General features: G+C 48.1%; 6 protein-coding genes across 6 annotated transcripts; 3 read left to right on the top strand and 3 right to left on the bottom strand.

The window, feature by feature from the left end:
- The first annotated feature begins 523 nt into the window (after window positions 1-523).
- Window positions 524-2,599, top strand: AFUA_3G08460 (60S ribosomal protein eL33). The gene is made up of 6 exons (XM_077804374.1): window positions 524-890; window positions 1,023-1,032; window positions 1,193-1,246; window positions 1,306-1,347; window positions 1,418-1,518; window positions 1,621-2,599. The coding sequence occupies exons 1-6, from the start codon at window positions 866-868 to the stop codon at window positions 1,716-1,718; spliced, it is 330 nt and encodes a 109-aa protein (XP_077660530.1). The 5' UTR covers window positions 524-865; the 3' UTR covers window positions 1,719-2,599.
- A 1,615-nt stretch (window positions 2,600-4,214) lies between these two features.
- On the top strand, window positions 4,215-7,147 carry AFUA_3G08450 (DUF2406 domain-containing protein; the record flags this gene model as incomplete). Its single annotated transcript, XM_077804373.1, has 5 exons — window positions 4,215-5,914; window positions 6,066-6,143; window positions 6,206-6,328; window positions 6,388-6,435; window positions 6,534-7,147. Exons 1-5 carry the CDS (start codon window positions 5,713-5,715, stop codon window positions 7,145-7,147), a joined length of 1,065 nt encoding a protein of 354 aa, XP_077660529.1. The 5' UTR covers window positions 4,215-5,712.
- Window positions 7,148-7,772: 625 nt separating this feature from the next.
- AFUA_3G08440 (DUF3602 domain-containing protein) lies at window positions 7,773-8,866 on the bottom strand (the record flags this gene model as incomplete). Its single annotated transcript, XM_749677.2, has 5 exons — window positions 8,630-8,866; window positions 8,358-8,566; window positions 8,227-8,296; window positions 8,025-8,147; window positions 7,773-7,907 (listed from the first exon to the last, which is right to left on the bottom strand). Exons 2-5 carry the CDS (start codon window positions 8,441-8,443, stop codon window positions 7,773-7,775), a joined length of 414 nt encoding a protein of 137 aa, XP_754770.1. The 5' UTR covers window positions 8,444-8,566; window positions 8,630-8,866.
- A 310-nt stretch (window positions 8,867-9,176) lies between these two features.
- On the bottom strand, window positions 9,177-10,954 carry AFUA_3G08430 (putative mitochondrial phosphate carrier protein; the record flags this gene model as incomplete). The annotated part of the gene is made up of 7 exons (XM_749678.1): window positions 9,177-9,267; window positions 9,325-9,344; window positions 9,400-9,745; window positions 9,804-10,066; window positions 10,114-10,212; window positions 10,332-10,599; window positions 10,830-10,954. 7 exons carry the CDS (start codon window positions 10,952-10,954, stop codon window positions 9,177-9,179), a joined length of 1,212 nt encoding a protein of 403 aa, XP_754771.1.
- A 45-nt stretch (window positions 10,955-10,999) lies between these two features.
- Window positions 11,000-11,862, top strand: AFUA_3G08420 (putative cystathionine beta-synthase (beta-thionase); the record flags this gene model as incomplete). The annotated part of the gene is made up of 2 exons (XM_749679.2): window positions 11,000-11,363; window positions 11,431-11,862. Exons 1-2 carry the CDS (start codon window positions 11,259-11,261, stop codon window positions 11,860-11,862), a joined length of 537 nt encoding a protein of 178 aa, XP_754772.1. The 5' UTR covers window positions 11,000-11,258.
- Window positions 11,863-12,229: 367 nt separating this feature from the next.
- On the bottom strand, window positions 12,230-12,975 carry AFUA_3G08410 (vacuolar ATPase assembly integral membrane protein VMA21; the record flags this gene model as incomplete). Its single annotated transcript, XM_077804372.1, has 3 exons — window positions 12,608-12,975; window positions 12,427-12,512; window positions 12,230-12,366 (listed from the first exon to the last, which is right to left on the bottom strand). The coding sequence occupies exons 1-3, from the start codon at window positions 12,706-12,708 to the stop codon at window positions 12,230-12,232; spliced, it is 324 nt and encodes a 107-aa protein (XP_077660528.1). The 5' UTR covers window positions 12,709-12,975.
- Between the last annotated feature and the right edge of the window lie 156 nt (window positions 12,976-13,131).

The raw sequence follows: 13,131 nt of genomic DNA, 5'->3' as shown, positions 1-13,131 counted from the left end.
CAAGTCTATTGCCGATTTCCTTGCCAGTGGGGCAGCGGAACTCGCTTTATTTCCAAATATGTGCTCTCGGTCTGCTGGACCGTTCGGAGTATACACTAATTTGCCAGGAAGACCCTAAGAGTACTCCGGATATCGACAAGTATCAACAAATCAATGTCTACTGTGTGTATACACTTTTGTAGTCCTCCAGCACCAAGATAATGATCGCGCCATATAAGAATAGTCATAATTACGGACTGCGTTCTCTCAGATAGACTTCAAGCGAGTCCCCGCGGAAATAGATACTCACGAAACGAAACCGTCACTACCTCTTAGGAGCGTAATAAGCATCGTTTGTCAGCACTCGACGCTCTAGACAATTGCCCACTTCCACCGGAGAAGCAGGGGAAAAGCAGTCAGAGACATATCCGATGTCCAATGATCTGGGAAGCCGTCAATCCGTCTTCGGACCACTGTAGCCCGACGGCAAAATAATGTTGAATGAGTAGTGGGGTTGCCCTGGCTCAAAAGTCTCCTGTCTTGGCGGGAAGATCGTTATCATTTTTATCGTCTTTATCAGCTTATCTCGGATGGCGGAGAATATAATCTTCCACGAAAACGCCCAAAGTGGTTTAGACTTTTTTTGCGATTCTCCATCACGGGACTTCGCTTAACCCTGGGGTGGTTTGGCTCGCTAAGTTCCCGTTTTGGGTTAGGGCGAACGGCCCCGAACGCACCTTGCAAATTGATCATTGTGCGGTCGGCTGCTCGTCTCAGACTATCGAAGCGACGACAATCACGACAACCCGGACGACTTTTTGCGGGTCATCTTTGCCTTCCTTCGACTTGTTTGCGTTGCCCGCTGTTGCTCAGATAAACCGTCATAATGCCTTCGGAACACGGTCACAGACGTGAGTGATCCCTCTTCGTTTAGCTGGATATCGATGTGTACGGATAGGTTGGAGAATGGGTTTCGGGAATGGATACGGCGCGATTGTGGAATTCGTAAAGGGCCTTGCTAACGGAATTTTCTACTTGCACAGTCTATGTCAAGTAAGTTACCACGATTATCTCATCGATTCTCCGTCGGGTCGCGATCATTCGGAATGCGATATACAAATGTCAAATGTCGCACGGTGGGATCGGGGCTGGGGGGGCCAAGTCGAGAACAAAAGCATATGGACAGATGGGTTAATACGAATTCTCTATGCAGGGGTCGCCACCTGAGCTACCAGCGCTCCAAGCGCGCGGTCAACCCCAACACCAGGTACCTATCCACTGTCTAGATGGACGTCAAGGGATATGGGAGGCTGACACCTCGTATAGTCTGATCAAGATCGACGGTGTTGACAGCACTGAGGCCGCAAAGTGAGTATACACCGGTCGAAAGGTGACGGAATCAGGAAGAGAACATGCAGCTAAGACGGTTGTTTTACAGCTTCTACCTCGGCAAGAAGGTTGCTTTCGTTTACCGGGCGAAGCGTGAGGTTCGGGGTTCCAACATCCGGGTCATTTGGGGCAAGGTTACCCGGCCACACGGTACGTGAATCCAATGCCGATGGATCGGTATATCGGCATTGCGGCCCTGTTGGACGACGGCCACTAGGAGGAACAAAACAACTGACGATATGAACTTGACAGGCAACTCCGGCGTTGTCCGTGCTCAGTTCCGCCACAACCTCCCCCCCAAGTCCTTCGGTGCTACCGTCCGCGTCATGCTCTACCCCTCCAACATCTAAATGACCTGTGTTTATTACCTGTTCGTTGGGCAATCCGGAAACTTCGCACAGACAGTCGGGCAAGGAGTTGACGGTATGAGCCGATGTTGAGATGATGGAGTTGGCGGGTTGATAATGTTCGTGGGAGAGGCAGGGCCGACCAGCCCTACGAATTAAATTCAAAAGAACTTTTGTTGTTTTCTTCAGACTCTTCCAGCGTGGTGACATTGCCGGCCTCCAGGCATCTAGAAGGGCTTGTCGTGTTTTCTACATTGGCAAGCATGATGTGTCTTGTCTGACAACATGGCTTCTTTCCCAGTGTATCTGACACTATAAACAACCAAACCATACATTTCAGCAAACCGCGCGTTGCATTAGGATCGGGAGTAAGGTAGCAGAAACTACTGGTGTGTTCAATGATAGTTGAATCAGGGGCTCTATTCAGTTCGCAGCTCTGCCACCCTGGCCAGTCAGCTCGACTTGCATAACCTCGTATAGTCTCCTAACGCCCAACGCAAAATGGCCAGTGCAAGTGCAAAATGGTCTGCTGATATCCTGTCATACGACTCATCTGCCAGGCTTATTTAGTAGCCCCGTCGTACAGTTTTACTTGGGCTTCTCATAAATTGCGCCTGCTTATGCCCAATGATACGGCTGATTGATGCACCCAAGGTGACTCCCTGACAGTAACCATATAGAACAACAGATCGCCCGCGCCACCTAGCTGGACTTAGCAGTCTATGGCAGGTACTCTAGGAACCAGTAGTCACGACTCTCATCTATGAAAACACCATGTACAGGAACCAGATGTCATACTCGGATTGAAACCTTGACAGTTACGGCTTCGTTGACATACCCACAAGATTCGCTATACTATGTTTAAAGTCCATAGCGTCTCAATCCGTTCACTATGTGAGAGAGAGAGAGAGAGAGATCATCGCATTGGCGTTCGCTTGTTAGGTATTGAGGTAAAGCCGGGGCAGATAGGACTTCAGTCGACGTAGTACACAACATGCAGCTCCGAGAACTATGTACTAAATGATCACAGCATTACCTGCATCCATGTCCAGAGGTATTTCAGGAAAATAGCCAGTGCTGACTGGTTTTTAGAATCATCGCGCTGGCCTTTCAATGGAGCGAGAGATATAATGCTTCTGCTGGCACAGTAGATGTTTTTGCGATTCTACTGTTTCGTGATGTTCGAGTCCATTTCGGCCCATGGCTTGTCATGCAGATTGTTGAAATCGGATAGGGTGACTGGCTTGTCTGAGTGAGGGTCCAAGTGTAGATCAACTGGAAAGCAGTGCAGACATAGGAAGTGGTGTACATGTATATAAGTAATCATCTGCTCTTGCCCACTGAAGACTATCTGTCAGATTTTTCTATCTTACGTCCTTTCAGCGTGAACCTCTGTATAAGGGTTATTCTCCTGAGTACAAATATGCTGTCAGCCAAGCGAGTGAGATATTAGCGCACGGCCCTGGGAACTCAAGGTTATCGGATGACAGAACCCCTTGCCTCAACTCCTCAGCAGATCAGAGGTAACGGCGAGCCCAAAATACCTTAAATGCTCGTTTGTTTGGAGTATTTGTGGAGTGATAATTAAAGTAATGCGCCATCCCGCACCACAGAGACCCACCAGATCACACTGAAGATCCTCACCACCTCGTGCTTCGTGGCAACTCACAAACCCCAGATTCCCCTTCGAAGAAGTGTTCAGAGCCTTGGTACATATTAGAAATATTGTTAGAGTAAGGGATCAGAATAACTTTTCTTCCGGCTCAAGGAATCTTGACTCCCAAAATTTCAGGTGTATTTACTTCAGGTCTGAGCTACCTTACGATGCTGTCCAAATGGTCACTTCACGTGACAATATAGTTTGTGTAGGTCGCATAGGGCAACATAACCCCGCGGTGATATGACTCCAACTAACTCATTAGGTGGTACTCTGTAGTCCGTGTCCTTCAAGTCTCCTTAGTTGATGACAGGAGAGGAACCAATGGGAGGGATGCGGATACAGTTGAATAAAAAGGTTCAGGATTGGTATTGTTTGTCCTTGAACATGGGGTGGCTGGGCTTTTCAGCAATTACATGATTAGATTCTGGCCTAGGTACACTTCCACGGTACAGATAATAATAATAACGCAACAATCGGCTGAGAACAGAGCACGACGACTCATGTCTATGGAGTAAAGCTTGGCCTAAAAATAAAAATAACCTGCCCAACATGATTAAGTAATTATGATGTAGTTTTGGATTCCAAACGCTTCACTACTAACAGTCGGTAAGGTATTCTCGCCTTCACACGAACTATTGAGTAAATTAATTCTTTTATATTCAAGAACGGTCATAATCTCTCTATTTAGCATTCTATCAAGCACACCACTCCATGAGTCTCACTTCCGATCACATCCAAGGAACTGTTGACTCAAAGAACAGGATGGACCCAGTTCCTAGACTTATCTTGGCCAACGAGGCTATTCGCTAACAGTGGCTGGGGGAACCTTCGGTAGCCGATTGGTTTCTTGCCTGTTGGCCACCAGCCAGTGGGACGCTCAGAGCCCTTTTTGTCTTGGATATTGGAGTGGTCGTGGTTATTCCTTTGGATTCTGATTGAGTTGATTGACTTTTGGGCCTAGCGGTATTTTACCTTTCTGAATTTTCCTGCATTTACGCAGTATTGCCGGCTGCCTAGATTCTGGTCTTGCAATTCTATTAAGATGGAAAGAGATGCTTTGTCACACTTGGGCACAGTGGCAGATTCGGGGTCCGAGGAATTGCTGGTATATTTGCTAAGTTATGGTCTCCTTTCAACCATTGAAAGAGTACGTAGTGTACCTTAGTCTACAACCAAGATAGTCGATTGATACCAAGATCCTACTAACCTAGGTACCAGAATAGACATACAGAGTACCAGAGCCTTCTACGCACTCGGCAGTCAGGTGGCTTCAGTAATAATATAGCGCCATCATCCGACTCGTGGGAGACAGTTCAGTCAAGCAGCACAGCATGGCAATAGTAACGCTTGCTTTGGATTTTTCCTTTTTTATTTATTTATTTATTCTTTTTTTTTGGTTTAGGTTCCCCTCTCCAAAAGAATATTGCGTGGCGTCTGTTTCCGACGCATGTCGAACTCTTGTGTTTCTCAATCACTCCCTACCGCTATAACTGTGGCCCATTTGCCTTCCTCTTCTTTGGTCTCAAGCTAGTTGAATATTATTATTCTAGTACTTCTTCTCGCTGACCTTCGTTTGGAGAGCACCCTAATTCTTGTGAGAGTTTGCCGTCCGTCTAACTCACGTCTAACAACTTCCTTCACCATTACTGTCGATCTTTACGGTACAAATCCAATTATCTACGGGAAACGCTTGAACTATCTATTTTCTGCCGATCCAGCTGTCTTTCGGCTGCTAGTTGCTTCCAGTTTATTTCCAGCCTGCTCGCTCGATACATCGCAGCTTCCCACGGTCTTTTTTGCGCAAATTTACGAAGTCCTCTGTGCACTCTCTCGCTTCCATCTGCAGTGACAACATTCGGAAGTGGCTTTCTTTTGCTTTTTTCCGATCTGCTCGCTGCTTAAGACAACACCAGCAACCGTAAGAAGAAGAGATCTGTCGGTTTCAGAGTCGATCAAGCAGCGACGTCTCTGCAGTCTTGTATAGTAGGAGTGTCTCCACAGTATAGACACTGCAATCTGTGGAAGCGTTTCAAAGCTCAATCTGCCGCTTCCACTCGTTCGTGACCATCCACCGTTCGCTGCAATCAAGGCTCCTATCTACCTTAGTTACGGAGCGTTTGATAGATCCAATCCAAAGCAACACAACGCATTCGTGTTCGTTCATACAGTTCTTGGCAGTGTCCACCTTTGCGCTCCACTGCGGCCGCCAACCTGCCATAATTCAGGCAGATCACGACGGAGCTACTCCTATCGTCAGTGGAGCTCTCTGTTGACAAACTTGTTTATCGGCCGCTAAGTGGCCTAGTTGAAGCAGAAAAAAACGGGCCTTGACATAGAATGAAGATGGCCCCCTCACAGACGGTCGCGTCGCCCAGACCCAGTCGTGGTTTCAGTTTCGGTGGCAGGTCTGATAAATCTCGCCGGTCGAGCAACGCTGGCAGCAATAAAATCTCTCTCAAAGAGTCTTCTGAGGAAAAGCACAGACGCAGTTTACATACCAAAGCTGATCCAACGCTTGCTATGAGCGAAGCGCAACCAAGTACGTTGATTCCATCTCTTAACTCTCTTTCGGTCGCTCAATATTCTGCGATATTGTCCACGATTTGGACCCCATACCTAAACATCATTCGTCTCCTGTCTCTTTCTGTTAGCTCTGCATGCGCATAGTAACTGACCTATTGAGCAATTAGTGGCTGTGGCCCTCGAACAGTCGACTCTGGGCTCTCTAAGAGCTATGCAGCACAAAGACCGATTTGGGCAGATTATCAGTACGTACTGACAGCTTGTGCAATCGGCTGCAACTTTCCACTGACAGTTTTTGTGATCAAAGCCGATCCCGATCTTTCCAATCCCACTCGTCCTCGATTCGAACGTCCATTGGAGACCATTCGATCTTTCGAAGCTGCTATTGAAGGGACGTACAGTAGTAGACCCGTTTCCTGGGCGAGAACAGGTGAGTTTGGATCTTTATTCTGTCATATGCATGCAGATTGTTAACAAGCGTGTCGACAGAGTCGCCTAACGGTGGAGAGCAAAACAAACGTGGCAGCTACTATGGAGGTAAATACGCGCTACAAACCTCACCCTTGAAGACAATATGCAATCGGTCGGACTGTCATTTTGTGATGCAGTATGCTAACAACCGTTGCTGCATGTAGAGTCCAGCCGTGGAAACGGATACTATCCAAACAGAGGATACAGTGATCAGAGTGGACACTTCAATCAGCGGGGGACCTATTCGCGACCAGAGAGTTATGTCGATACTTACAATGGCCAACCTCAAGATAATGGCTACTACCCGTACAACCAAGGCGGCGGTCGTCGACCTCGACCCAACCCGCGGGTGTATACCGATCAGACAGGATACAGCAACGGCTCGAATGGATACGCACAACATTCATACCAAAAATCCGTCGATAATATCACTGCAGCCTCTGGGTCGGGCGGAAGCCACACTGATGCTTGGGGCAATTCGACAGACCCCAGTTCTGTGAATAGTTCGATCGACCAATTGTCCCAGCAGCTACAATATGGACAGCAAGGGTTCAACTCTCAACCCAATCTCAATGGCTATGCGCCAGCGCCTCCAAAGCCCCCCGTACATAGCTTCAACCAAGCACCGGCCTTCGATCCTAACGCTGGGGGCCCTGTCGGCGGCCCCCCAGCAGCCGCGTCAGCGCCCAACCGCCGTCAACTGCGAAAATCGGTGAACATGTCCGATACAGGGGACAAGCGAAAGAGCTGGTTCAAGCGCAAGTTTGGCAAGGATTAAGGCATACGTCGGTGGTTATCTGGTTCTCGTTCGCTATTCTTCTAACGTATGTCATGATTGTTCCTAATGGGCGTTCTTCTCGAGTTCAGACATGGGGAAACAGGGAAATTGCGTCTTTGCTTTTTTGTTAATGTTAATGCTCCTGATTTTTTTCATCAGGCTGTCTTACAGTTTATACGTCTATGCTTGACGATGCCACGATACATGGATGCCCGAGCGAATCATCAAAATTGATTAATGTTCCGTTCTCATGTTTGCCTGATATTTCGAGTACATATTTTGCGCCCTATTTCTAATAACGTCAAGAGATCAACAGGTGGTGTATATTGATACCACACCTGAGTTTTGTATGGTCATAGGCTTATGCAGGATGGCCATAGACTAACTAGACTGCAGCTGTTTGATCAACGGGTTTCTACAACTTTACATAACGTGATCTAGACTCGGTTGTGCATATCACTTTATTCTACAGGCTGACCAGACAATCTGTCCTCGGTAGATACCATAAAGATAAACAAACGATAGACCTAGGACTATCAAAAGCAGACAGGGAATCATAACAATATCCTAAAACACGGTACTGGCATAACAACAATCCACCATCGATCCCACTCTAACGTACCTTCTAACCCCTCCCAAGAAGCTTATGCTTGAGCTTATCCGCCAACCCTTCAGGGTGTTGCTGATGTTGCTGGCGCTTTTTCTCCTCCTTCCCTTTGCGGGTCTCCCCGTCCAGATGGACGTTGCCCTGGCCGCCGCGCTGCATAGATCAGGTACAGTTAGTTACAGCACACAACAACGCTCCAACCCGCTTACGCTGAAGATGAAAGCCGGACGGGTCGGAGGGAGGAAGACATGAACATGCACAATGACATACACCAACATGGTAGTTCTCATCCGTCGACTTGCGGATTGCCAGCTCGGGGATGATTTCCGCATCGTGGGGCACCCGCGACGTGGGTCGCACGTTGGGGGAGCCGATGTTGCCGGCTCCGCCGCGCTGTTATTGCATTTCTCTCAGTATCTGCTCACTTGTCCTGCAGCCTGCTTGGTTGGCGTGGGACAGGGTGGGGACTTACACCAGCCGAGTAGGCGCCGTCGCCTTGGTCGCCGTAGGGGCCTTCGCGGACAATACCGGCATCGACGTATCTGGGGTTTGGTTAGAGGGTGGGTTGGATGGGATGGTTCCGGGTGCGGGGGTTGAACGTACTGGGTGGGGTCTGCGCCGATGTTGCCCTGGCCTGGTTTGCGATGCGTGTTAAGAGATGGTTTGTGAGGGTTACTGTGGACAGGCATGTATGGGACGCGTACCTCCGCGGCCGTGCGAGACGATTGGTTCGTTTTCGCCCATGGTGGGATGGTTGTTGTTTAGATCGTGTTTGAGTCTTAAGTATGTAGTCTGCAGAAGCGAAGGAGATACTGGATGAAGATATTAGAAGTGTGAATCGGTTGTTGCTATGAAATATGAATACTATGACTTACCCGATAATAAAAAAACTGCTCAGTGGAGGGGCCGTAGGCAAATGCGGGATGTGGGTGAGAAATATATAAGATAAGAACTAGAGATGGGGTAACTTCGCTAATAAAGTCAGACTACAGAGCAGGGAAAACCGTACCACTATCCTACCCCTGAAAGGATTGTAGGGATTGGTAGGAAATCAAGGTCATCGTTATAAGATGATGATGAATCAGTCGTCAACCATGCATCGAGCCTCGTGGTCACGAATACTGAAGAGTCCCAGTGACGTCGAGGCGGCGCTGATAAGATACGATGGCAGTGTTTACTGATTGGTCCGATTCGTGACTAAAGTAGTTACTGATAAGAGATGTCTTGGCGATAATGATCCCCTATCAGGCGGATCATTTGGGTGAGCAATTGAAATTATCATAGTCAGAGGGAGAGTACATGAAGACCAGTCGATTAACAAACTTTATTCGACATTTGAGTTACGACTGCCTTTAACATACTGTCCAAAGCTCACTGTAACCGATCAAGCACGAAGATATTATCACGATACCCTACCCTCTTCTAAAAGCCTGCGGCCTTTGTTTCCTTCTTCCCGGCAGGAGGGCCACCGCCGGTGGTTGGAAGACCCATGAAGATCTTGAACGAGTCGTAGCTAAAAAAAAATTAGTATGTCTGCCGTTGTTCATCACACTTGAAGGGAGAAACTCACATCATCCATTGCAATCCAGTCTGTACAGAAGGTTGTTAGCTCATGACCGCAAACACGTGCAAAAGGAGGACCTACAAGAGTTCCGATCATAACGATTCTGACAGGGAGACCGTTCCAAAGACCCATGAAGCCAATGTCCTTGTAGATACGGCCAATTGCGGCACCAAATGCCTCGCCAGGCAGTCGGTTAGCATTCAGCTTACTCACCATAACATCAGCGGGATGAGACACGACGGCGCAAAGGATACCGGCCAAGTAACCACCAGTAAAGGCGACTGCAGTCTGCGAGCCCTTGCCGTACTCTTCCTTCTTCCGGGGCAGTTTCTTGTAGATGGCTTCCACAATGGTTTCAAAAGACGCGAACTTCATCATGGTGTATGGGATTTGCCGACCCCAGAGTGGATACAAGCCTTTGTAGAGACTATGTTGCGATCAGTGATGAGAGGTTGGAGGTAGATTCTGAAGAGACACAAACTTACCCAGCAACTCCTTCCTTGCCGATGACCTGGGAAATTCCAGAGAAAGTCCCCTTGAACTCAGGAGGAATAGTTGTCTGCGTGCGCACCTTGACAGCTTCGAATGGGCATAGGGCGACATCAGCGATGAATTCCGCCGACGCACTGGCAGCCAGATACACGGAGGTCTTCCATTTATGGGCACGCTCCGGTCCCACGAGATCAGAATAGAACTTCTTGAAAAATTCGTAACCGCCATATTTGAATGCTCCTTGAGCCTTTGCCCCCTGTCAGTCAGTTCTGATCAAAACCGCGCCATAAACCATCGGCTTACGCTGTATCCGAAAAATGTCGGACTCCAACCAGTGAACACGCCTCTTATGCCTTCTGCATTGCGAATCACGCGGAACGCCTCCATGTTGCTCTTGTACAACTGCGAATCAACTTGTCGGCGGCATTTGACTAAATCTAATGGCGTCACTGCGGTGTGGGTAAGACCCTGTTAATCGGTTAAATATAGATCAAATAGACAATATCACTCCTGAGACCTACACAAGCCAGCAGACCTCCGACGGTGCAAGCTGCATAGTACTTGGGGGTCCATGGCTCAATCTTGCCTGTTTTGGCTTGAGCCTTTTGACTGACGACATCGAATTCTCGAGCCGCCTCTTTAGCAAAGGCATCGGCTTTCCTCTTAGACTCATCAATCACGCTCCACGCCGGGAAAGGCTCCCGTCTGATCAAAGCCGCAGATCCCGCTTGCTTGGGCTCTTTAGGACGGTTCAGAGGGTTCTGGGCGTTGAAGGCCTCGAGGATCACACTGTCAAAAGGGAACATGGTTGTCGATTTGGAATTGATACGCAGTTAGAAGAATACTATTAATTGAAGGCGTTGGGTCAATTGATCTGATGAGCCGGTACGAACGGATCCTCAATACCAGGTCGTTGTCTCCACTCGTGGGGTTGGTGAGCGGAATAGCTGGCTGGAGGAAGGCAAGAAGATCAGTATGAGTACAGATTTGATTTCAAGCTTTGCACTTTAAAGAAATACCACGGGTACAGACTATCCCAAGTGAGGTTACTGAAGATTACATCGAGAATGAGGAAGTGGGAAGAGGACGAAGGGGTCTGACACTGGTCGGAAGGACGATGACGTCGGACTTGGTACTTTGGCATCCTGATTAGCTAAACACCCGTTCTCCGCTCACTACTGTCTCAAAATGGCGCTCATTTTTCCCCTCCGCGCCGATCCCGATCCGTCGACGTTAGTGGGCCGCAGTCGATAAAATCAACATTGACTCGAGCTCGGTTGCCGTTACAGTCAATAGCGCGTTTGGATAATTCTTTACAAGCTTCTTGTGACTTAGCATTATAGCAAGAGTGCCATTGATTGATGGTCCGCAGTCGACTCACTGCTGAACGCTATTCTGCCCCTCATCCTAAAACACCCCTCCTGAATCCGTGACACTTTTCTCCGAGAATGGCCTCTTATATGACCGCCAGCGAGGCTTTTGCTCGCGAGAAACTCGCCCCAAATGTCGATGTGTCCACAAGTCAGACTGCCTGGGCTGACAAGTACAGAGGGGTTAGTCTTCTTCATGTCAATCAGAATGCCACAAGAAGCACCTCGATGTGACTAACTTCTGTTGTAGGCTACTGTTGAAGATCTGGATCCTCCTCCTGCACTCTCCGTCTCTCCCAGTGATTCCATTGCCTCCGCCATGCTCGCCGCATATGAGCGCGATTATACCCACCTGACAGTCATATCATCGAATCGGTCTTTACTCGGATACCTTAGCATACCGCGACTGAAGGAGTTGCTCAAACAAGGCACCGTCAAGGAAACGGACCCTGTCTCAACTGCCATGCAGCGCTTTAACCGCAAGCGTGGCACATATCAGGTCATCACAATGGAGACGCCGCTAGAGGAGCTAGAGCAGTTCTTTGAGAGTGAAACGGGACCCAACGGGGAAAGGAGAGAAAAGCAGCAGTTTGCCGTGGTCACTGATGGGTCCCGGAAGTTTGTACTCGGGGTTGCAACCAAGGCTGATTTGGAGGAATTTGTCAAGAGAAGACCGGCATAGATACCAATAGTTGTTTATTTTGCGTTTCTTTGAACACTACTTCTTGATTTTATCACATACCACGGGTCTTGTTCGTGCATCTGCAGGCGTCAGTGGCCGTTTGATTTAGTCTCGGACATCTTGTGTGGATGACAAAGTGCATGCAACACACATAGTGTGTAGTGATCGTCGCATTACTTGACCGTGTAACATAAATGGATCGAACAGCGCTATTCAACGAATATCAAAACAGACTTGCTTCGGTACTTCTCGACACACAGCGTCCACGACTTTTCCAGGCGAATTCTTAACATATCAATACACATATAAGTATATCGAGAAACGGAATAAGCGACTGCAAGTGATTTGCTGGAGGAAGTCGACCTAATCACTGGGCCTTTTTCTCATTCCTCTTTGATGCTGCTTCCCTCTCTTCTCTATCATCTAGCCACGCCACGTAGATATAACCGAATAAGACCAGATTCGCAGTGATTGCGGCGGTGATACCGGCCACAGTTGGACTCGCTATCCGAGTCAGCGTCTCGAATAAAGAGAAATTACTGGTCTGATGGAAGAAAGACATACCGCCGGAGTTTACTGTGACAAAGTACATGCCGATAGGACCAACAACCATGGCGGCTGTGAATCCTAGCAGCTTGTAGATAACATCTCTATATTTTTATAAGCCTATATCAATCTAATATATGGCGCGATCCATTTTCTCGGACTGCAGGCAGTATAGTGACATGTACTGGGAACTACTTACGCAGGAACTGCAGGGGTAACGTCAGAACTGGCAGATTCTTTTGGTGGCGGTGCGGCAGCCGCCTCTGCATAGGATTTCTCTTGAGAGCGACGGCTAGTCATTATGAGTGGTATCAAGGGAGAGAAAGCACCTGTTGTCTTGGTGTTGTAGACGTGGTGTCCAAAGACGGAGGAGGAGGTTCAATATGTAATTGTCGACAACCGGAGAATAGTGAAGAAGAGATGACAGTCCTTTGTCTTTCTTCAGATAAGCTAGATCAGTTGTCTTAATGAGGAAAATGCTAGAGGAAAGGTTGAGCTATTGAGAACTTAATATGCATCTACTCGTCAAAGTGTTACTTCATAGTAAGGTAGGTAGCTTAAGCTATTATGGGGTGTATGGACAATAGCGCATTGAGCGGAGCTGATGGAATGGGAAAAGCCATTCCTCAGCGTCATTTGATTGGTCAGATTTGTCCAATGGTGTAAGGTAATCGGGTGAATACTGGCGACTGATTTCGAGGTAGATGAGTACATTCATAGGAA

This window comes from Aspergillus fumigatus, chromosome 3 (assembly GCF_000002655.1).
Source record: "Aspergillus fumigatus Af293 chromosome 3, whole genome shotgun sequence".
Lineage (NCBI taxonomy): Eukaryota > Fungi > Ascomycota > Eurotiomycetes > Eurotiales > Aspergillaceae > Aspergillus > Aspergillus fumigatus.
This window is presented reverse-complemented; position numbering and strand designations above follow the sequence as displayed.

Bases quoted from the DNA above. Each gene is read 5' to 3' on its own strand.
- AFUA_3G08460 (XM_077804374.1), top strand. From the start codon at position 866: ATGCCTTCGGAACACGGTCACAGAC. The intron at 1,247-1,305 runs GTACCTATCCAC...CACCTCGTATAG, and splicing joins GCGGTCAACCCCAACACCAG to TCTGATCAAGATCGACGGTG. The intron at 1,348-1,417 runs GTGAGTATACAC...GTTGTTTTACAG, and splicing joins GACAGCACTGAGGCCGCAAA to CTTCTACCTCGGCAAGAAGG.